At 38.7% G+C, this 25,220-nt stretch overlaps 1 protein-coding gene across 1 annotated transcript in view; it reads left to right on the top strand.

Moving 5' to 3' along the window:
• Positions 1 to 25,220, top strand: part of GALNT3 (polypeptide N-acetylgalactosaminyltransferase 3) — a 514,825-nt gene that overhangs the window by 425,968 nt on the left and 63,637 nt on the right. Inside the window, exon 9 of the mRNA XM_044075606.1 lies at positions 20,266 to 20,367. Coding sequence (XP_043931541.1) covers positions 20,266 to 20,367 — 102 coding nt within the window. The remainder of the gene's footprint in view (positions 1 to 20,265; positions 20,368 to 25,220) is intronic.

The following is a 25,220-nucleotide window of genomic DNA, read 5'->3' as shown; positions in this document are numbered from 1 at the left end:
AAGGAGAGTTGTCTCTAAATGCCTTATATAGCTGAATAAGATCTCCTCTTAAATATCTATAAGGGACACTGCACAAGTTCAGATTTTTTATTCTTTCATAATAACTTAAATTTGTACATCCATGGAGGCTCATGGTATATCTCCGCTGTACTCTTTCCATTTGCTCATGCTTGTTTTCTTATAAGGTTTCCATATTGTTATTCCATTCTCAAGTTGGAGTCTAATGCAATTAACAAACAGTGACTTCATCATTTCTGATTTCCTAGACTTTATTAATCTTTTTATTCAACCTATAGTTGTATAACTGTTAAATAAATTTGTTAGAGTCAGACTGTAAAAATCATTGAGTTATTCAAACACAATGTCAATTAATAACAAACAATAATGCAGGAGCAACTCAGATATCACTAATGTACATTAGGAGGCAAAAAACCATACACAAAGTTTGTATAGAATTTTGACTGCTTTATTGACCAAAACACATTGGTTATATACATTTCAGCAGCATGTAGATTTTTCTAACAATAACCATCATTAACCAATTGGTTGATATGATTAGAAAAACTCAAAGCTAGAACTACCCATATACCCAAGTCCTTACATGAATCTACAGATTCAGTCACTGCATGCTGTATTAAATATTCACCTTTCGATTTATGTCTCCCAACTCTCATATGTTTAGTTTTTGATGTATTTATCAGCATGTTATTCTCTTATGCCCAAACGGTCAACTTATCTAGTTCTTTTGGAGACATGCCTTATCTGTAACACGTAATCAGTTTACCCAATTTCAGGTCATCTGCATACAGACTGTAGAACACCTTAGATGAAAAAAAATGCACAAAAGCAGTCCGGACAAGCACCGTAAAGCCCAAAAAAATGTTAAAGTCCTTATTGTGAAGGCTGTTTGCAATACAAGCTGTAACACTGAAATTGAAATCCACTTGCACGTATAAAGCCACACTGAAGTCGGAAAAAACTTAAACCTTAACGCACTTTATTGTTAAAACAAGCGTTTTCGCTGTGGTTAAAACTACAGCTTCATCAGAGGCAAAAGTAAAATGCAATGTCAGAGTCAAGTTTTTATGCAACACACCCAGTAATGCAATCACAATGAAGGCGTGTTAGCAGCATTTCTTGCAAAAGTAAATTCAGGGAATGAAAGCTCTGTTTAGGAGCATTCTCAAAAGTATGTAGTTTCATACTTTTAAAACAGTTGGAAACCATAAAACATTGATGCATCAGCAGTTTGTTACATTCATACACCAAGCAAATGTGCATTAAAAGCATGAAAGTGTGTAAGAAATATATACACGATAAAAGCAGTCTAAAAACAATGCATAACAGTTCTGCATATAAAAAATGTTTATAGAAAAGTGTTTGTAAAAAAGTATCTAGTGAAATCACTACCTGCAACTGCAGTTGGAAGCCTTGCTAAGTATAAGTCTTAACAGTGGTGGAAAGTATATGTTACTACAAATTACTATTAAAGTAAAATAAAATGAAGTGAAAAGTGAAGTAAGACAAAGGTAAAGGAGTTATCTTTTATAGCTCCTCATTTTCAGGACACAAGCTATATTGCAATGTTCATTCAAACCTGGGTACGAAAATGAGTCTAGTAATATTTGCCATTCTAACTCCTTATTCTCCAAAAAGAGAGTTACTGGACCCCCTCTTTCTGTTTTCTTGACCTGGTCAATTGCAATAAAATGAAAGCTATGTCCTTGATGTTTCATTACGTGTTTAGCTAAAGCGTTTTCTTTTTTCAGTTTCCTTATGGCATAATCATGTTGGTACACCCTGTGCCATAGTGTCGGCTCAGACTTGCCTATGTAAAATGCTTCACAGCAGTTACACTTAGCTAAATAGACTATGGATCTAGAATCACAGTTAAGCTTATGTGTAATGTGGTACTTTTTGTTGCGTATTACAAAGGAATTGGAAGCCTTCACAAGGTGGCAATAGTTACATGCCCCGCACTGAAAACAGCCTTTTGTTCTAGTCATTAGCTCCGTCTGTTTACTTCTTTCTAGCAAAGTTTTCAAATTATTGCCTCTCCTATATGCTATCAGAGGTTTTGTGCCTAACTTGTCCATGAGTTCCTCATTATTTGTTATGTAATACCAATTTTTATAAAGTATTATTTGAATATTCCTCGAGTCAATACTGTAATTTGTGATGAAACTATTTACAAACGAGGTCCCTGTTATCTCAGTGTTGGAGGTTGCCCTAAGAAAGGGTATGTTCTCCCCTACCCTCGGATTAGCCTCTAAGTCTTCCTCTTGTCCACTGAAAATTTTGTGTGGAAGTAAGGGTAGAAATTGACCTTCCCTTCTTTTATTATTGACCTCATCCAGTATTTCTTCAAATAAAGTATTTGGGTATCCTCTGTTGGTGAACATTACTTGCAAGATTTTACATTCTTCTTGGAATAGTATCTCATTACTGCACATCCTGGCTGCTCGAATTAGCTGTCCCTTTATGATAGCCTTCTTTTGCTTGAATGGGTGGCAGCTGTTGTAATGTAAAAAGGAGTTGCAGTAAGTTGGTTTTCTGTATATCTTTGAAGAATATTCACAATTGTTAACTTCTTTATACAAGTGAACATCAAGGTAGTCAATGCTTAGCTCTGAGAATTTAGATGTGAATTTTAAAAAGTCAGTTGTGTTATTAATAGAAGAAACAAATCCATTTGCTAGTATCTCATCACCATCAAAAAGGATGAAAATATCATCCAGGTATCTTGTGTAGAACTTGATGCGGTTCATTGTGTTAACGTCCTTAAGAATGTTGTCAACCTCCCAGTAGGCCATAAATAGGTTAGCTACTGTAGCACCACATGGGGACCCCATAGCTACACCTTGTTTCTGGAGATAATATTTCCCATTAAAGATGAAGAAGTTGGATGTAAGTATGATGTCTAAAAGTTGGGATACTAAATCAATTTCATTTTGGGTGCCCCAAACGATCTAACATCAGTGAAATCCATTCAATAGCCTCCAAGTGAGGTATAGACGTGTATAGATCTATGACGTCGATAGTGAGGAAGTTCAGTGAGTCGCTGTAATCAATTTCACTTATCTTTTTTAAAAATGTCCACGAGTCCTTGCAAATGTGTGATATTTTCTTAATATATTTGCTCAGGATAATTTCTACAAGTTGGGCACTGGGGTATGTAAAAGAGACACGGCTATCAATCAATGCCCGGATTGGTGGATTAACCAAGTTTTTGTGAATTTTTGGTATACCAAAAATTACTGGTGTCCTAGCCATTGTGATGTCAATGTAATTGTAGGTGTCAATATCAATGCACCCACTAATAAATAGGTCCCTTAAAAAAACCCTAGTCCTAGAAATTGACATGTTCATCTCATTCAGTGACGATGAACTATAAGCTGGACTATCGAGCACAGTTTCCATTTTACTAATATATAGGAAGTTGTCAAAGATTACAAGCCCACCTCCTTTGTCAGGTTTTACTACCCTGACCTGTGCTTTACATAAGTTTTCCAAGCCTTGTAGTTGTTCTTCTGTGATGTTATAGTCTAACCGGTCGTTTTAGTATGTGAAAAAGTGGCCATTTGTCTGAGGTCCAATTCACAAGTTTTTTCAAAAAGTGTTAAAATGTTGTGTAGTGGGGGGTTGTAAGTACTAGCTAATTTCAAATTAGTATTCATGTTAGTAACATCATTGTTAAACATTACATGCAAGTTCAGTTTCCTGACAAAGCATTTCAAGTCAATCAACGTCTTAACAAGGTTACATTTAGTTGTAGGAACAAAAGTGTTCCCGAATGCTAGTAGTTCTATCAGGGATGGAGGCACGTGAAAGCTAGAAAAATTATAGATTTTAAAGTCGCCTTTTTCATTCGTTAAGATACTTAAGTCACCTAACATGTTGTTGTTAGTGATAGGCGTTGAATTGGGAGTAGAGTCATCTGTTACTATCGTCTGGACCAGTTCTTGTTGTAGTAAGGGCGCTGTTTCGGGTTCCCTAAAAAATGCCTTCCCTGATTTTCATACCTTTGTTGGTTGTGTTGTTGTCCACTTCTGGTGTTGTGCACTTTCACATAGTTGCCACGTGGAGGTGCAGCTGAGTTAAAGTTGATTGACTTGAAATGCTTTGTCAGGAAACTGAACTTGCATGTAATGTTTAACAATGATGTTACTAACATGAATACTAATTTGAAATTAGCTAGTACTTACAACCCCCCACTACACAACATTTTAACACTTTTTGAAAAAACTTGTGAATTGGACCTCAGACAAATGGCCACTTTTTCACATACTAAAAACGACCGGTTAGACTATAACATCACAGAAGAACAACTACAAGGCTTGGAAAACTTATGTAAAGCACCGGTCAGGGTAGTAAAACCTGACAAAGGAGGTGGGCTTGTAATCTTTGACAACTTCCTATATATTAGTAAAATGGAAACTGTGCTCGATAGTCCATCTTATAGTTCATCGTCACTGAATGAGATGAACATGTCAATTTCTAGGACTAGGGTTTTTTTAAGGGACCTATTTATTAGTGGGTGCATTGATATTGACACCTACAATTACATTGACATCACAATGGCTAGGACACCAGTAATTTTTGGTATACCAAAAATTCACAAAAACTTGGTTAATCCACCAATCCGGGCACTGATTGATAGCCGTGTCTCTTTTACATACCCCAGTGCCCAATTTGTAGAAATTATCCTGAGCAAATATATTAAGAAAATATCACACATTTGCAAGGACTCGTGGACATTTTTAAAAAAGATAAGTGAAATTGATTACAGCGACTCACTGAACTTCCTCACTATCGACGTCATAGATCTATACACATCTATACCTCACTTGGAGGCTATTGAATGGATTTCACTGATGTTAGATCGTTTGGGGGCACCCAAAAATGAAATTGATTTAGTATCCCAACTTTTAGACATCATACTTACATCCAACTTCTTCATCTTTAATGGGAAATATTATCTCCAGAAACAAGGTGTAGCTATGGGGTCCCCATGTGGTGCTACAGTAGCTAACCTATTTATGGCCTACTGGGAGGTTGACAACATTCTTAAGGACGTTAACACAATGAACCGCATCAAGTTCTACACAAGATACCTGGATGATATTTTCATCCTTTTTGATGGCGATGAGACACTAGCAAATGGATTTGTTTCTTCTATTAATAACACAACTGACTTTTTAAAATTCACATCTAAATTCTCAGAGCTAAGCATTGACTACCTTGATGTTCACTTGTATAAAGAAGTTAACAATTGTGAATATTCTTCAAAGATATACAGAAAACCAACTTACTGCAACTCCTTTTACATTACAACAGCTGCCACCCATTCAAGCAAAGAAGGCTATCATAAAGGGACAGCTAATTCGAGCAGCCAGGATGTGCAGTAATGAGATACTATTCCAAGAAGAATGTAAAATCTTGCAAGTAATGTTCACCAACAGAGGATACCCAAATACTTTATTTGAAGAAATACTGGATGAGGTCAATAATAAAAGAAGGGAAGGTCAATTTCTACCCTTACTTCCACACAAAATTTTCAGTGGACAAGAGGAAGACTTAGAGGCTAATCCGAGGGTATGGGAGAACATACCCTTTCTTAGGGCAACCTCCAACACTGAGATAACAGGGACCTCGTTTGTAAATAGTTTCATCACAAATTACAGTATTGACTCGAGGAATATTCAAATAATACTTTATAAAAATTGGTATTACATAACAAATAATGAGGAACTCATGGACAAGTTAGGCACAAAACCTCTGATAGCATATAGGAGAGGCAATAATTTGAAAACTTTGCTAGAAAGAAGTAAACAGACGGAGCTAATGACTAGAACAAAGGCTGTTTTCAGTGCGGGCATGTAACTATTGCCACCTTGTGAAGGCTTCCAATTCCTTTGTAATACGCAACAAAAAGTACCACATTACACATAAGCTTAACTGTGATTCTAGATTCATAGTCTATTTAGCTAAGTGTAACTGCTGTGAAGCATTTTACATAGGCAAGTCTGACCGGAGACTACGGGACAGGCTGTACCAACATGATTATGCCATAAGGAAACTGAAAGAAAACGCTTTAGCTAAACACGTAATGAAACATCAAGGACATAGCTTTCATTTTATTGCAATTGACCAGGTCAAGAAAACAGAAAGAGGGGGTCCAGTAACTCTCTTTTTGGAGAATAAGGAGTTAGAATGGCAAATATTACTAGACTCATTTTCGTACCCAGGTTTGAATGAACATTGCAATATAGCTTGTGTCCTGAAAATGAGGAGCTATAAAAGATAACTCCTTTACCTTTGTCTTACTTCACTTTTCACTTCATTTTATTTTACTTTAATAGTAATTTGTAGTAACATATACTTTCCACCACTGTTAAGACTTATACTTAGCAAGGCTTCCAACTGCAGTTGCAGGTAGTGATTTCACTAGATACTTTTTACAAACACTTTTCTATAAACAATTTTTATATGCAGAACTGTTATGCATTGTTTTTAGACTGCTTTTATCATGTATATATTTCTTACACACTTTCATGCTTTTAATGCACGTTTGCTTGGTGTATGAATGTAACAAACTGCTGATGCATCAATGTTTTATGGTTTCCAACTGTTTTAAAAGTATGAAACTACATACTTTTGAGAATGCTCCTAAACAGAGCTTTCATTCCCTGAATTTACTTTTGCAAGAAATGCTGCTAACACGCCTTCATTGTGATTGCATTACTGGGTGTGTTGCATAAAAACTTGACTCTGACACTGGTTCATAGGTTCATAGGTTCATACTAGGCTATCTGCCCAAGGGCATTTATAAGCCTAGCCCATAGTTATGTGGCTTTCGCCACCCCTTTAGTTTGAATAAAAACTATGCCTATCATTTTTCTGTGCCTCTGTCAAGCAGTGACACTGAAGTAATCCCTGGGGTATATCTGCGATCTCCCATCCATTGGTCAAGATTCCTCTTGAACAAGGCCAGCGAGGTGCTCTGCCTCACATGTACCGGGATTTTGTTCCACAGCATAGGGAGTCTCTGGGTGATGAATCTGTCCCTCCAGCACGTTCTATTTATAACCGTGTCAAGGTTTAAGGCTCCCGCCCTTGTGGTTCTGAGGGATCTAGATTTTTTGAGGTGAAGCATATTCATCAAATCTGGGTTTGACATGGCCTTATATGTCAGGCACAGGTCACCTCTGAGCAAGCGGTATGAGACTGAATAAAGCTGGAGTTCTTTCAGTCGGGCAGCATAAGACATATCTTTGAGACCCTTTATCCTTTTGGTGAGGAACTTTTGGGGCCTTTCAAGCTGCATCAGGTGTCTGGTCAGATACATTCCGAATGGGGCATTGTACTCAATCATAGGTCTAATGAGTGATGAGTACAGGGGGACGATGACCTCCCTTGATCTAGATGTGAATCCCTTCATGATCAGGTGGGCGATATAGAAGGTTTCCCTAACTACTTTAGCAACATGAGTGTCAAACGAAAGACTACTGTCAACTTGGGTCCCCAGATCCCTGATGACTTTGTCTGTGCTCAGTGGATTGTCACCTATATGGTAGCTAGGGGTAACCTTGTTTTTCCCGAAGGGTATGACTATGCATTTTTTGGCGTTTAACTTCAGGCCATGGCTCTGTCACCAGTTATCCGTTTCTGTGAGGCCCTTCTGGAGGATATCTGTGTCACATGTGTTTTCGACTATGGCCCAGTTTGCAGTCATCTGCAAACTTTGTCAGCCATAACCCTCCTGTGTTTGCTTGTACTTCAGAAAAGTAGATGCCGAACAAGAGTGGACCCAGGACTGAGCCCTGTGGGACACCACTTGTGACAGGCTTTGAGTCTGACATGGCTCCAGCAACTCTGACCCTGTGGGTTCTGTCGCTTAGCCAGTTTGCAACCCATCTAGTGATGTATGGGTTTACATTCAAGCTGATGAGTTTTTCGATGATACCTGAGTGGGGTATTGTGTCGAAGGCCTTTGCCAGGTCGAGGTAGGCTGTATGGACTGCCTTTCCCTCATCAATGGCCTTGGTGACTGTCTCGAAAAAGTCAACCAAGTTTAAGAGGCAGGATCTGCCTTTGACAAGCCAAACTAAGTTGGATCCAAAGTCTGCAAGTTCCCTATGTCTTTATTTATGAGTTCCATTATGATCCTCTCCATGGCTTTGCAGATAAGGCTTGTCAAGCTAATGGGGCGGTAATTTCCAGGGTCTGTGGAGGCACCGCCCTTATGAAGTGGGACCACAGTCGCCGTGCGCCACTCCTTGGGTACGTATCCTGAGGTGAGGCTAAGATTAAACAGCTGTCCTAACTGTGGGTTTAATTCCTCGTTGAGTTCATGAAGCACACAGCCGGGGACACCATCCGGTCCCATGGATGCTGTGTTTTTGCCTTAGTGAGGGCAGTTCTCACTTGGGCGTTGGAGATGTTTGGGGGCTACAATCCTCTGGAATAGATATCTCTCCTTTTGGGGAGGGGAGAAGTTTGCACTGAACCTGTCAGCCAGTATGTTAGCAATGTGTGTAGGTTCAGTAATTTTCACATCATTTTGAACTAATTCTGAGCATATCTGGGAGTTTCCTCCTAGGTTTCTAACATAGCTAAAGAAGGCCTTATGATTGTCTTTAGAGTCCTTGGCGATTTTTCTCTCAAAATTTGCCTTGGATGATTTTATGAGAGCTCTTAGTTTTTACTTATAATGATCAAAGGTGTCTTACCTTTCAAGGATTTTGCTCTATCTTGTAGTAGCTTCCTCCTTTTGTTGTAGAGCTTGTTTATGGCTGGGGTCCACCAGACTGGATGCTTGCCTTTGGTACAGAGAGTCTTAGTTTTGTTTGGGATTGCCTGATCCATGCAGTCCTGTAGGTGCTGGTAGAAGGCATTTGTAAGTGATTCAGCGGTTTGAGTAATGTTTACCACTGGCTCAGGGGCCTTAAAGGAGACCACACTAGTTTTTAGAAGTGTGAAATCGGCTTTTGAGAAGTTTTTCACTGTGGTCTTTTTTGTTTCAGGTGGGGCGGGATGAGGACCTCCAGCGAGATTAGTTTATGATCTGATCTCACCAGTGAGGGGTATACTTCCGGTGTTGAACATTTTGATCCCATGTTCGTGATGATGAGATCAAGTATGTTTTTACCTCTTGTGGGGATGGTGACTAGTTGTTCCATGGCATTTGAGTTTATGAACTCCAGGAATCTTTGGGTTAGAGTGTTCGGGCTTGAGTAGTGTTCCCAGTCTATATTAGGGTAGTTGAAGTCACCTAGTATGATGGTGTTTGGAGATACATTTATCCCCTCCAATGTTTTCAGGAAGGCCATGTGAGGTTCCTGAGTTTGAGAGGGTGGCCTGTAACATGCTACAAATTGCAGAGCAGTCTTGCCTATGGTTAATTGCACCTGGATGGTCTCCGATGCATCGTGCGTTGCCACCAACCTTGCATTTTACTTTTGCCTCTGATGAAGCTGTAGTTTTAACCACAGCGAAAACGCTTGTTTTAACAATAAAGTGCGTTAAGGTTTAAGTTTTTTCCGACTTCAGTGTGGCTTTATACGTGCAAGTGGATTTCAATTTCAGTGTTACAGCTTGTATTGCAAACAGCCTTCACAATAAGGACTTTAACATTTGGGCTTTACGGTGCTTGTCCGGACTGCTTTTGTGCATTTTGCTGGTTTCCGTTTGTCTGCTTTATTAGATGAAAAAAACATAGGTCTGAAAGATAACAATCTAACCAAGTAAGGGCCTAGGACAGAGCCCTGTGGGGCACCCTGACTCTTACCAAGAATTTCACTTGTCCAGTTACTCTATGATACTTGCCATGTCCTATTTGTAAACCATGCAGCTATCCATCTTATCAATAGTGAATCAATACCTAGTTGTTGTAATTTATTGACCACTGTTTTGTGTAATACCCTGTCAAATGCTGAAGTTAAATCTATATAAATTACATCACAGCCCAATTTTTATTAATAACTGTTATTGGTAATAGATCTATTTTCAACACATGCATGCTGATGTATGGTTTCAAGTCCAAGTCTTTCCAGTTCTGACAATAACTTATCCAATATTACCTTCTCCATTATTTTTCCACAACAGGAAAGTAGATTTAAGGGTGAGGCCCAAGGAGAATAGATCCCAAATACTGGTTAGGTATAAGAATCAGACTCCCTAGGCATCCTGTAAGATAGCACAAAGCTTGCTGTCACTGACATTTTTCCTGTGGCAGTAACCTGTACTCTCCCAAGACAGGAATACATCTCCATCTTTAACCTGCCTCTAGCACCCCGTGCTGCTGGCACTTAATGCTGCTAGGTAGCCGAGCACAAAAACAAGAGGGTATACCAAAATTTGGCAGTAGAACAAGATTGCTAACCATAATTTCAAAATTAAAAAGAATAATTTCAGTTTAAGATGATAACATACTAGCCAAGATCCTGATCCACTTTTGCCAAAAGTGTATATGCAATATATGGTAACAGTAAATGATTGCCAAGACAGATATTCAAATGCTTGCCTTCCTGTCGTAAAAGCATGTTAAATAAGGTGAACACTATTTAGAATAACTGCCATTCCAGGAGAGAAAATCATCAGGGGACTGCAAACTAATCAGTGTCATCAGGTAAATGAGAAGAATCAAACAGAACCAATAAACTGCTTTGTGGCATCTGATAAATCAAGCACACCCAATAAACTGCTTCGTGGCATCTGATAAATCAAGCACACCCAATAAACTGCTTCGTGGCATCTGATAAATCAAGCATACGTTAGTTACGACATCTGCTAGAATCCAGAGTATAAAATGTTATCATTTTTACAGCTGTTATTGCAGAATGAGGATATAAGACAATCATTGATCGAGAAAGCAAATGACACAAGCATGTCGTTTATAAAAGCAGGATGCTATACAACAGAAACTAGCAATGTTAAACACCATGCAGATAGTCAGGATAATAAAAATGTAATGCTATGCAATACAGAGTAAAATAATCAAAACCGAGCAGGTATTTTATTACTCCAAATGCTTACTGTAACAGTTTTATTTTTTAACTCTATATGTGATCAGAAATAAATGTATTATTTTCAGAGTGAACAACAAAAAGTAGCTGATAGCTGTATCCTTAGACATGTTGTACAGACAAAAAATAAGAGCATTTTTATTACCATAGAATCATCATAACTATGAATCTGATGTTGTCAATCTTCATTCATTCTTGAGCCAAAAAACTCTTGAGCTAAGGCTCTACCCACAATGCCCCTCTCTCCATTACCTCAGATCTCATTTGCCGCTCTGATATCAGGACACGTCAGTAGATACTCTCCAGCTAAGTGCTTATATTATATCACTTTTTTTCCTTCAAAACCTGTTCCTTGCACTTTAAAGCAGATTTTTCTTCCTTTATAATCTTTGACAAGTGTGTATTGATACATATAGCTATATCTATATCTATCTATCTATCTATATATATATATATATATATATATATATATATATATATATATGTATATCTATATCTGACTATATATGGGTCTACTGTATAAGTTCGAAAATACACTTCTTCAAACTCACACAGTAGACCCTGGGTTACGCGAAAATGCACTTAATCGAAAGTGCACTTTCCCGAAACCCGCTTCAGCGAATGGGCTACTACTGATTTTAGTGCAGTAGTCATGGACCTTAGGGTTAGGGCACGGGTCATGGTAAGGGGATAGCTAGTAGGGCTATCCCCTTACCATGACCCATGCCCTAACCCTAAGGTCCGTAACTACCACACCACAGTAGAGGACATAGTATGTTTTCCTGCTGTCCTCCACTGTGGTGCGATATGTTCGTAGAAGCTGAGTTCACGAAAGTGCACTTCCGAATAAGTGCGCTTTCACGTACCTGAGCAGTCTACTGCTCCTTTTTGAATATGTGGTAGTCTATGAAAAGCAGTAGACCCCTATATATATATATATATATATATATATATATATATATATATATATATATATATATATATATATATATATATATATATATATATATATATATATATATATATATATATATATATATATATATATATATATATATATATATATATATATATATATATATATATATATATCTGTATAAAACCTTGTCTCTAATCTTTTTCTTTACCTAACGGTATTCACCATTACCATCACTGGTAATTTGTTTTCCCCCTTTTCTCCTTCTACCTCTTAGGTAATCTCTCCAATACAATTGCTGGTCTCTTCCTCTTCCCCGTACCTATTTTAGGTATTTCTTCTTGCCATTGTTGGCAGGTTTCCCTTCCTTTCTCTGTTTAGAGTGATTTTGTGTGTGTGTGTGTGTGTATGTATGTGTGTGTGTGTGTGTGTGTGTGTGTGTGTGTGTGTGTGTGTGTGTTTTATGTGTATTCTTTAAAATGGCAGAGAAGTAGAAAGGCACTTTGGGCTTCAAGCAGTGCCAAGATTGTGGAAGAAAGATGCCCAATTCAGATAGGCATCTTTCATGAGTATATTGTTTGGGTGCATTCCACTTAGAGACTGTCTGTAAGATCTGCCAGGGTTTCAGTTCCCGAACTTTGTCAGAACATCGAAACAAACTGATTTTAAAGGGATTGTTAAAATCCTCCTTTGACAAAGCTCTCTCTAAGCCACAGTCTTCCAAAACTGAAATTAAAAAGAGAAGCCACTCGGTGCCGAGCTCACCATCGGCACCAGACTCCAAATCTCACAAGTCATCAGTTTCATCAGTTTCTTCAGAACTGAACAGTAAAGTTTTCAAATTGACTGTGACACAGCCTTCTGCACTGACATTTATGTCCCCATCTGTACTGATGGTTTCTGCACTGATCTTAACTTCCTCTGCACTGACAGTCCCATCGGCACCGACCTTGTCAGTCTTGGCACGACAACCTTGTCAGCTCCATTAACCTTGATTTCCCACTCAGTTCTGACTTCTCTGTCTGTTCCACAGCATACTGTGCCGAAGATTGAAGTAATTGTACCTCCCAGAACAAGGTATTATCCTTCTACAGACCCCTTTCTGGGTCAACTCCCCAACCCTTTGTGGATAGGCCAGAGTCTTTACATTTTATGGAGAAACACAGTTGTAATGCTAATTTACTACAGGCAACTATTTTGGAACAAGTTTTTGTTAAGAAAGGGGATGATAAATTATTGAAAAATATCTTACTTTATAAGGAAACTGTCTTTATATTGAAGTTCAATACATTATCATCGATGGGTCTTAATAAAGAAGTTAATTGGAGGTGTTTACTTTAATATATAACTTTTATTGATTGCATTTCATGTATTTCATGTATTTAATGTTGTAAAGTATTCAATGATGTATTTTTTAGTGCTGTTCACTTTAGTTCAGGACTCTGAATTAATTAGATGAATTAATTAGATGAGGTATTGAGTCTGTGTAATTGATTGTTTTTTGTATAAAAGGGAGTGTACTTTCATTATAACTTTTGTACTCATTGAAGGCTGTTGTGGCCGAGGCGCTAAGACTGGTTTTAATATTAAATTTATCAGCATGGAATCCATGTTGTTTCTTTCATTTGTTTAGTCTTTTTTAAGACTATTTGTTTGTTGTTTTTGGATAGGCCAGAGTTTCCCTTGGGGATGTCAGTCTGTTCAACCAGAAGTCTTTCTGAAGTAGATATGGTGAGATTGGTAGATCAGCTTTTGGCGGCCAGGGGTCTTTCTCCACCCACTCAGACCTCCCTCCCTTCTGGAGCTGAGGCCTATTCTTTCAGGACTCTGGATTATCCTCTTCTGACCTCTTTTATTGGTTTGGAGACCGCCACTTTGATTACCCTGGTTCCAACTTTTCCGGTGCCAGCAGAAGCTCCTTCTTTTGTACCGGGTTTGGCTCTGATGTCTTTGACTCCAACGGAACTGATAGACACCCAGGGCTATGCTTCGGATGTCAGTTCAGGGGGGGCTTCAGCAAGGTACCAATTGTTTGCTCAGGCTGTCTTTGGCCTTTGGAACCCTTACAGGTTTGGACTCTTCCCCAGCTCCTGCTTTGTAGGATGGCCCTTTGGATCAGGGTGTTACCCCAGTTATGAGGTTTTCTTTCTCAGTTCTGGGCTCCCATCCATCTTTGGGAGGCCCTGCCTTTCAAATTATGGAGAGAGCTTTAGCCTCTGTTGGCTCTCAGCTGTCCCCTTCTACATTGGAGTGACACATATTTGTACCCTCTGGATCATAGCTGTTACCATCTTTCACACTGGGACACCGTGCACCGAAATGGCAAGATATCCCTGTTCAGGGCCCTTCTTCTTCAAAATCCTCCCTAGAGATCGCCCCTGTGGAGCTACCCCATAAGAAGACTTGCAAGAGGAAGCATCTAGATTCCCCAGAAGAATATGTCATGGAAGACACATATTATGATAAAGGGGAGGGTTCCCCCAGTCAAACCCTGAAGATGTCTCATTTGGAGACATCCTAGAAATCTTATAACAAAGTGGTGATTGGAAGTCCTCCAACCCATCCTCAGAGGAATCTGTGTTCTTGCAGGCTTTTGGTGCTTGCCCATCTACTTCCTGGATGACCCCTCCCACTGATGACCTTATTAAACTGATTGCACAGTGGGTGTGGAAGGCTCCTGATTCTAGAGAGCTGATTCCCCAGAGGCTAGACAAAATTTTAACAGCTCCTGAAGATCATCCTCACTGGGGCAAGGGTTTAGCAGTAGACGCCATGGTGTTAGAGGTGGCCACCAAAAAGGAACTTGCTGAGGAGAGTTCCACTGTCCATCTTCCTAACTGAGAGTCTCAGGCAATGGACAGGTTTAGGAAGCAGGTCTTTACATCATCAATCTTCTCTCTTAGGTCCTTGAACTTCATGGCACACTTTACTAAACTCCAAAGGGATCTGATAAAGGAGCTATTGGATACCCTAGCTGGAGCTATGTCTGATGAGGTACAGGATAAAGTTGCTGCTCAGCTTGCCACCCTGGAGTCTATATCATCCATGCAGCTCATCACTCATGCAGCTGAAGGAATGACTAGGGTAGCTGGTTCAGGCATTGTCATAAGGTGTCATGCCTGGATGCACTTGTGTGACTTTGCGGAACATTTCAAGTCTTCCTTCATCAATGCTCCTATTGACGGATCTTCCTTATTTGGCCTCAAAGACACACTAGCCAGGTGTGAAAAAGATGGAAAGACCCTGTCTGCTGTGGGCATTTGTTTTTCTACACCTCAACTATCCTACTCTAGGAACCAAAGGAGTGGAAAAAAGTGGTTGAAAAAATTCCAAGGGTCTTTTCAGGGCACACATGGTGAATATTCCTCTTGGGGCAGACGGTGGAGTTCTAATGAAAGACATCCTCCTTGTGGCAGAGGACATCCATGAAATCAGGACTCCATAGATTCCTTCTCAAGACAGCCCTACCAGCACTCCTGTATGGAAGCACAATTGCTTACCTCCGGAAGCACTCACAGGAAGATTTTCACTGCACCAAACAGTCTGGCTATTAATAACTTTGGATACTTGGGTGCAGAGAATTATCACCAGAGGCTACAGAATTCCCTTTACTCTCTTTCCAAAGTCCTCAAAACATATCCTCAATGTTCCACCCAATCAGAGGGATTAAGCAGCTGTAGAGATTCAAAAGCTGCTCGAAAAAAGAGTCATCCAAGAAGTCACACCAGACCAAAGAGGCTCTGGATTTTACTCAAGATTCTTTTTACTGCCAAAAAAGACAGTTGACTAGAAACCAGTTTTAGATTTCAGCCTTCTGAACAACTTCATTCAACAGTCAATATTCTGGATGGTCACGGTTCAGTCTATCCTCCCTATTCTGGAGGAGAATGATTGGATGTGCTCTATAGATCTTCAGGATGCGTATTATCACATAAAGATGGACACACACTCCAGAAGACCTAGAATTTATAGGGGCATGCCTTGAAATAGTTTCCTGTATAGCCCCTCTCCCTCTACACATGCTTCAAAAATTGAGGTCACAAGTACAATTAATCATTTCCAAAAACAAGGCTCCTGCTCTTCTAGTCTTACAAGCTCTGGGATCTATGGCAAGGACCATAACCTCAGTACCCCTCACAAGGTATCATATGAGGCTGCTTCAATGGCGGCACAATGGTCAGTCCTGACACAACCAATGTCTTACCCGATTCTAATAACAAATCTCTGCAAGAAAAATCTAGTCTGGTGGATGAAATCAGAAGAAAACCTATGGGCCATGCCTTCACTCCCTCTCCACCCACAGCCATAGTGACAACAGATGTTTCCCAGATTGGGTGGGGGGCATTATCTGGGAAGGACAGTTCAAAGCACCTGATCTTGATTAGAGGACAACTTGCACATAAATGTCCTAGAAATGAGGGCAGTGCTTCTAGCATTGCAAGCCTTTCAGTCTGCCCTTCCATCAGGGACAGTTGCAATCTAGTCAGACAACATGTCAGTAGTCTGGTATATCAATAAGCAGGGTGGAACCAGATCTTACCCCCTGTGTCAGGAAGCTCTCAGGATCTGGCAATGGGCTATCACTTCCAACCACTCTTTAATAGCAACATATATCCCAATGTGATAGTGGACAAACTGAGCAGATGCATACTCCTGCCTCATGAGTGGTCTCTCAGTCACAATATAATGATGAAAATCTTTCATCATTTGGGACAGACTTGCTGTGATCTTTTCACCTCCCCAATAAACAACAAATGGAGCAGATACTTTGCTGTAATTCCCCTCAGGGGAAGTCCCCAAGAGATGGTCTCCTCCTTGATTGGCCCCCAGATCTTCTTTACACCTTTCCCCCAATTCCTCTGATCCCTCTATTCCTGAAGAAAGCCCAAAGGTTGAGAAACAAAGTGATCATCATTGCACCCTATTGGCCCTGTCAAGTCTGCTTCTCCTTTCTTTGGCCTCACCTGATTCACCATCCTCGGATTCTGGATCCAATTCCAGGCCTGCTGTCTCACCCACAGGGAATGGTGCATCAGAATCTTCACAGTCTCAAGCTGACAGCTTGGTATCTCCAATTCCATTAATTGCCAGGCTAAACAAATTATCTTCCTCAGTACAGAAGATCCTCTTGGACTCTCATAAACTATCCACTAGGAAACTATTTTAGCAAATGGAAGAGATTCTCTGTCTGGGCTCGTACAAAAAAATATAGATTCCTTTTCAGCACCTGTTGAGAAGATCTTGGAGTTTCTTGCACAAAGAGCTTTGGCTTCCACCATTAAAGTCCAATTAGCAGCCATTTCCAATTTTCACAATGGGTTTGATGATCATACCTTGATTTCCCATCATTTATGCAAAACTTTGTTAAAGGCACTATACATCTAAAGCCCCCTTTTAAAGATCCTATAGCTCCATGGGATATGATGCTAGTGCTATAATCTTTGGTCTTTCAGCCCTTTGAGCCAGCAGCTACTTGTGATCTCAAATTTCTATCATGGAAAAATCTTTTTCTGGTGGCCATCACTTCTGCCAGGAGAGTTTCTGAATTACTGGCTTTATGTGTCAAGCAGCCTTACATGATTTTTCACAAAGACAGGGCGTTGCTAAGAACAAATCCATCCTTCCTTCCTAAAGTGGTTTCAGAATCTAATATTAACCAGACTATAGACTTGCCCGTCTTCATCCCAACATTTTCGAACAAAGAATACTGCTTGCATCTTCCAGATGTTCACAGACAGCTATGTTTTTTTCTTGACAGAACCAAACAGTCTAGAAAATCAGGCCAATTATTTGTGTACTTTTCAGGTTCAGTCTTGGGAAAACCTGTCTCAAAAGTTACCTTATCAAAAGGGTTTAGGGATTGTGTTACTTTTATTTACAATTGCAATAACCGCAAGTTGCCTGCGCCTATTAAAGCGCATTCCACCAGGTCTGTATCTACCTTGTCCACTTTTTATTCCAAGTCCTCCATGGAAGAAATATGCTCAACCACAATGTGGCCACTCCCTATACTTTTATCACTCATTACACATTATATATGGCCTCCAGGGGAAGAGCATCCTTTGGCTTTATGGTGCTCAGAAATATCCTTCCTTAAGGCCACCCAGGATGTAAAGTAGCTGGGGACTCTGTCCCACTCATCAAGAATGAATGTAGATTGACGTCAATAGATAAAGAAGTCATGTTCTTACCATAACATTCTATCTGTGTTGTCAATCTTCATTCATTTTTGGCATCCCACCCTCCTGCCCTTGCAAAGATCTTCTGGAGGTTTGGACTCTTGTTCTGGAAGGTCTTTTAGGGTTTGTCTTAGACAAGGCTTCTGATATGCTATACTTTATCTGCAAACTTGATCTGAGGTAATGGAGAGAGGGACATTATGGGTCAAGCCTTAGCTCAATTTTTTTTTTGGGTGGCGCGAGCTGTGTAACGGCTGAGTCAGTTCCAAGGAGTCAAAACAGAGTCCCATTCGCCAAGAATGAATGAAGTTCGGAAACACAGATGGAATGTTATGGTAAGAACATAACTTCTTTTTCTATTGTCTACAACCTTATGGACCACTAGTTTTAAAATTTCAGGATGTTGTTTTCAGTATTACTTGTAAAAGAATAATAACAAGAAAAGCATTCACTACATGAGACTGCATATGATGTTCACTCAAGAACTGCAAGGGAAGCTAGTTCTGTGCCATAGAGGTTTGTTCTAGATTTGACAATTGTTTTTGTTGCTGGAGAAGCTGGTCAAAGTGAGATGAGAGTGAATGACCTGCACTGGGTCATCCATCATGGTGTGGGATTGGTAGAGTCCTGGAGGAAGCTGCCTGTTTGCACCCCATGCAAGAAAAGCAGAACATGGATATGTGATACCAGCCAAGGAATGCAGTGTCCTGTTTCTGAGCAGAGAGGGCACCCTATGATTCTTGCTGGCTAATGTGGGAGGGTGGTTGGATCATACAAATAATCCACTAACTCCCGCTTGATAGCATATGTGATCCCTCATTATACTGTCCATTTCCTAGTGTCCTCCATTGTTAGAAGAGGAAATAATGAATAGGTCAGTAGATGATGAGAGCTTGCTGGTCAGTTTTATGTCCTACCTAGCATAGTAACAAAGAAACTTTTGTTTATTTATCTTGCTTATTATGAGCTGGCCATATCTTTAATGAAGCAGTATTCATTACCACCTTTTATTAATCCATAGTGATTATTCATTCTTATTTCTGCATATTCACATGCAGCTGGAAAACTGCCTTACACTGGACGAGTGAATATGCTTATGGAGTTGATACTGGTAGCTGGAAACCATTCCATATAGTTATGTCACTGTATGATTTGTTTCTTTTTTCAGTCTTGAGTTCAGAAGGACAACTAATCTACTTCTCACTGCAGTGATCATAGAGTCATCACACACCTACATCCAGAGATACTGTTTTGCCACTTTACTGATTCTTTCAATGGGATTTCTCATTAAACTTCTATAGAATATTTACAAAATGAACAACTTCAGAAAAATAAACTTTGGAGACTAGATACATTTTCTGCTTCACATAAAGTCTCTATCGCCATAAAATTCTAGCTGCCCTGTTTTTACTGACATAGACATGCTAGTCATATGTTATGATAAAGTGTTAATGATAGACTGTTTGGTTTCTATCCTAGTTTTTATGCTGAAATTCATACAGCTAAACTACTTCATGTTGGACACACTTATGAGCTATAATCTCCTGTCTGCATCCTTTTTGATTCTTCCCATCTTACCAAATGCAGAAAAATATCTTACATCATCAGGAGTTTCTCTTCAGTCACGTGGTTTCTTTCATCAGTGACCAGAGAATCGATAATATCAACAATTTCTCTTAGAATAATAATTTGGAGTGGCAAATGAGTTTGAGTTTGTAGACATTTTAAGACATTCATTGACATTTCTCAGTTCCACGAAAATGTCTATTTTATGAGACAAAAAGATGAGATAAATGCCATTTGCTTGCTTGTATTAGCCAGTGCCAAGAATGACTGCACTGTGTGTTTGATACATTGCATTTTATATGGTGCTAGTTATACATAAAATATTAGTGGACTTTTTCTGTAGTCCTTTATTTGCAGAATGTGAGGTAAAGTGCTTATTCAGTGACTTCATCAGTGACTTGAAACAACACAGTTTATCTGCCAAGAAGAAACACAGGCTTCCTCAACCATTTCATGGGACATTTTTTTCAGCTGCTATCAAAGAGGGAGAAAAGAAAGTCATGAAAAGAAATCATATTAATGTTTATTGTCTGTCAGACAGTGGCTATATTTTACAATTATTGTTTTTTTTTCTCAGATAAGAAATACTGGCCTTCAAGCCTGTTTGGACACTGGACAAGACAACAAAGGTGATAAGCCATTAATTATGTATGCCTGCCATGGTCTTGGAGGAAATCAGGTAGGTCTTCTCTTTAGAAATATAGAACATTAGGGTTTATGAAAGAAGGAAAGCTAACATATTACTCAGGAAACTGGACAGCTCATTGGTGGTAGATGATCATATGCATAGCTGTGAGAATGCTTTGAATACATTACTTCCTGATCATACTTTGAGGTAGCTTCTTAAGGGAGCCTGACAATGAAAACTCCTCCTGTAGCCACCTGTCAACATCTACACCATTATATTAAGAAGAAGCGTAGCTGCTTGAACCAGCACCCCACCCGCTCTGCAACTGAAGAGTGTAAAAATAAAATAAATAAAAAAGAATTGTTTAAACCACTTTCAAAAAATGAAGAAAAATACCACTGAAGACCAGGAGCTGAAACCTCCAGCACAATTTCTTTTATTCACACTGCAGATTAATTTTATAGCAGCAAAAGAATCTCTCTTAGTGCCTCAGCTAGAACACAGCCTTTACAGAGTAAATACATCTAAAAATGAACTCCTTTTATATAATTTTTTTAATTGCTAATAAATTAATTAACCAAGCACTGATTCAATAATACATTCAGTTAATTAATAAAAATTCAAGTAGTTTAAAGACACATACAATCAAATAAAACTTTTCCAGTTGCATTCCGTATTCAATCCTTTTGGTTGTAATGTATTATATTTCAATAAAAAAACTGATTCCTTCTTTCTTAGTAAATATTTAACCATATCCTCACTTAAAAATTCTGACTTGATTTGTTCCAAAACTGACACTTGTAGGCTACTGAAATCTCCCTGGTGCATCCTGTTAAAATGTTCACCTATTGGGCTTATAACCTTACTATTTATGATGTCCCTGACATGGTCCTTTACTCTCTCCCCTAAATGTCTCTTGCTTTCTCCTATATAAAAACTTCTGCAGGGACACTTAATGGCATAAATAATTCCAACACTTCTGCACGTAAAACAGCCCTGTGTTTGAAACTTCTTACCATTTATTCTATAAAAAGTTGCTACTAGATGCTGGCATTTTGTGCAATTTCCACACAGAATAGTACCAGTATGAGCCAGTCCCCTGTCTATATTCTCCATGGGTCTTCTATAGGTATCATGGACCAAGAAATCTTTCAGATCACGTCCCCTTTGATAGCAGCATTTTAACCTTATCTCTGCAAGGGAAGAAACATCCCCCTTCACTATGTTCCAGTAGTCTCTTAATAGTTTCTGCAGCTTGGTAGAAAATAAGATATATTTGGAAACATAAAGCAAGATTTTGTCAGGGGCAAAATCTTTTTCTATTCTCTCATTTATATTAACTTGTCTTTGGCCCCTGTCCTTCTTCCTGTCTCCGAACATTCTATCATGGCTGTCCATAATTAAACTCTCTTCATATCCCCTATTTAGGGACACGGATATTGTTTTCTTAGCTTCCCTTTCTGATTCTTGTCGATCACTGCATAGTCTGTTTATTCTCAAAATTTCTCCATAAGGGGTAGATGTCAGAGTATGTTCTGGATGACAGCTTGATGCGTGTAACATATAGTTAGGATGATCAAACTTCCTATATATTTTTCTCTTAATCTTTCCGCTCCCCAGACCTTTCAGAGTAACTTCTAGATAATTCACTGTTTCTCCCTCCTGTAAACCATCATATTTAATTTGATATCTACTTTCATTCAAAAATTTAATAAATGACTGCACCTCATTTTGTCCCTCTTGACATATGAATATGAGGTCATTTGTAAACCTAAAGTATTTGTTGATATAATTCATATAAAAAGTGCTTCTATAAATATGAGTGGACTCTACCAAACCCATAAACAAACTTGCATACATGAGGGTGAAGGCCACACCCATAAGTGTATCCTGCATTTGTTTGTATAGGTTTCCATTGAACTCAAAAATGTTATTTGTCAAACACAAATATACTAACTCCTTAATATATTGAGTTCTGAGACTGTCTCCCAGAAAATAATCTAATGCTTCCATTCCAAACTCATGTTGTATGCTTGTGTACACGCTTGTAACATCCACTACCAAAAATAAATTTCTTTCTCCCATTTAATATCCCCCACTTTCTTCAGGAAATCAAGAGTCCTTACTATAGGACGGTAGCTTTATCACTTCTTTTAATAAAAAATGATGTAGAAAACACCCTAAATTGTGGGTAAAATAGCCACTAGCTGACACTATGGGGCATCCAGGAGGATTTTGCATATTGTATTATGTATTTTTGGAATGCAGAAGAACTTGGCCATAGTATCATCTTTGCTAGAAAATTTATTAGCAACATCTGATGTTGTCAAATAATTTAAACGAACTCCTTCATTCAGTAATTTTTTCATATTCTCTTTAAGCCTGTTTATAGGCATCTGTATTCACTATATGATAAACTAGTTCATTATTCAGATGTTCCGTACACATATTATAGTAATCAGTAGATTTCATTACTACAAATTCCCCCCTTGTCAGAGGGCTTAAACACTATTTGATCATTTTTGCTTAATTGCTTTAATTTAATCCATTCATTCTTTGACAAATTAAAGCTTTCTGTGCCTTATTAAATTCACACATTTCCTTTTCTAACACAAAATTAAATGTGTAGTAAAATCGATGAATACTTTTGTTTTTAAACGGTGGCATAAATGTGCTTTTAGATGTTATTTTGGTAGTATCTAGCCTACTATAGACATTGATCTCTATGTCTGAGTCACATGAATAATAACTATGTTCACTTGAAGACACAGTTTCATTAACATGTGAATTACATTCAACATTTGATAAACTATGAAAATATTCCCTCATGTGCATCTTGTGCACCAGTTTAAATAAATCCTCTTTTAGCTCGTAGAGCCTGGGTAGAACTGAGGGGATACATTTTAACCCCCTCTGCAATATAGACATTTCTACTTCATCAAATATGTAACCAAATTAACAACATAAGTCTCATTTTTAATTTGAAATAGCTTGTAAGTATGTCCATTTACTACTTTTGTTGTAAGAGCCATAACCCTGGTCCCTGTTAACATCCTGTCCATACCAAGAGCATTTCTTGTTGCCATTTCTTGGTCCTGTTGTTGTTGTTGTTGTTGTTGTGTCTTTCAGCTTTTCCCAGTTATTTCTTGGTCCTGTAGAGTCTCAAAATGTTCTGCGAAAGGATTCCTCATTACTTGGTCTCGGCAGCCCTGGAAATTGTTTGTCCTCTACCTCTCCCTCATCTATGGAAGACGCCGCACTTTCTCCTGAAAAAAAGTTGTTGGTATGCTGAGGTCGCACTTCCTGTTCTTTTTGGAACCTTACGCAATGGTGTTTGAGCTGCTGGTTGGATGTTAATAAAAATGCCTTCTTTCCATTGTAATCACATAACTTTGTAGTTTACTTTTTTTTCGGTTAATTAGCTCCTTTTTGTAGGAGGACAAACGATCATTCATATTGCCTAGGAAGGATTCCAAGGCAGAATTAGATGTCATCCTTAGCACATCTGTACACAACTTCTTGGTTTCTTCTTTTAGTTTGTTCCTTTTAAGTGTGTCTCTTTCGATCAATATTGTGACCCATTCACTGCTGCATCGCTGAGCGGCCACAGTCCACCTATCTTGGAACACTCGTTCCTGCTCCTCAGATAGATCAAATGGAGTAGATGGACTTTTTACAGCTTGGAGCCCATGGGGTATTATTTTCAGCTCCTGATATCTTTCTAGGCTGTACAAATTATTGTAAAACACTGCAGTCTCTTTGAATATCAATTTTTCTATCTGAGTACACAATTCCTGTACTGCCGGCAAAGAAGATAGTTCAGTTCTCTTAGTCACTGAAGCAGAAGGGTTAGATGTTATACGAGGTCTATCTTCTTCCCATTTTCTGAATACATTGGATTGCATATCTCGTACGTTATTAGTCGAGAGACCCATGTTGTCCTGTTCCACATTATTAATAGCCCTGGGCCCCTGTTGTACACTTGGTTCTCCATTCTTTTATGAAAAGCCATGCCTGTTTCATGGAAAATATGGGGCAGGGAGGTAAAAGAGTCACTGGTCATAAAACTTATTTAAACCACTTTCAAAATTAAAGAAAAATACCACTGAAGACCAGAAATCGAAACCTCCAGCACAATTTCTTTTATTCACACAGCAGATTAATTTTATAACAGCAAAACAATCTCTCTTAGTGCCTCAGCTAGAACATAGCCTTTACAGAGTAAATACATTTAAGGTGATCAGCCACTAATTATGTATACCTGCCACGGTCTTGGAGGAAATCAGGTAGGTCTTCTTTTTAGAAATATAGAACATTAAGTTTTATGAAAGAAGGAAAGCTAACATAACACTCAGAAAACTGGACAGCTCATTGGTGGTAGATAATCATATGCATAGCTGTGAGAATGCTTTGAATGCATTACTACCTGATCATACTTTGAGGTAGCTTCTTAAGGATGCCTGACAATGAAAACTCCTCCTGTAGCCACCTGTCAACATCTAAACCATTATATTAATAAGAAGCGTAGCTGGTTGAACCAGCACCCCACCTGCTCTGCAACTGAATAGTGTAAAAATAAAATAAATAAAAAAGAACACTTTACTGTAATAATCAGATTACTTATTACAGATACATCTACACCCCAGCTCTTGCATTGAAGATACTGCCACACCAACCAGGTGGCCAGATGCACAATATGCCCACCCCCCTCCTGCCCCAGACATTTCGGTCCCATTTCTGTGCCCTGCTCCAACCCTTCTTTAACATAAAAAATATAATAATAATGATGATGATGATAATCATAATAATAATTTCTTCTTTTAAACTGTTGCAAAATATTTGCTACAAATGTATCAAACAGTTGCTACAGTTTAGACCCTGCCTTCAAAGAGTGCTACAGCATT

Source organism: Protopterus annectens, chromosome 6.part1 (genome assembly GCF_019279795.1).
Source record: "Protopterus annectens isolate FY-2018-M chromosome 6.part1, PAN1.0, whole genome shotgun sequence".
NCBI classification, from domain to species: Eukaryota; Metazoa; Chordata; order Ceratodontiformes; family Protopteridae; genus Protopterus; species Protopterus annectens.
Note: the sequence above shows the minus strand (reverse complement) of the source record. Positions and strands in the feature narration are given on the sequence as shown.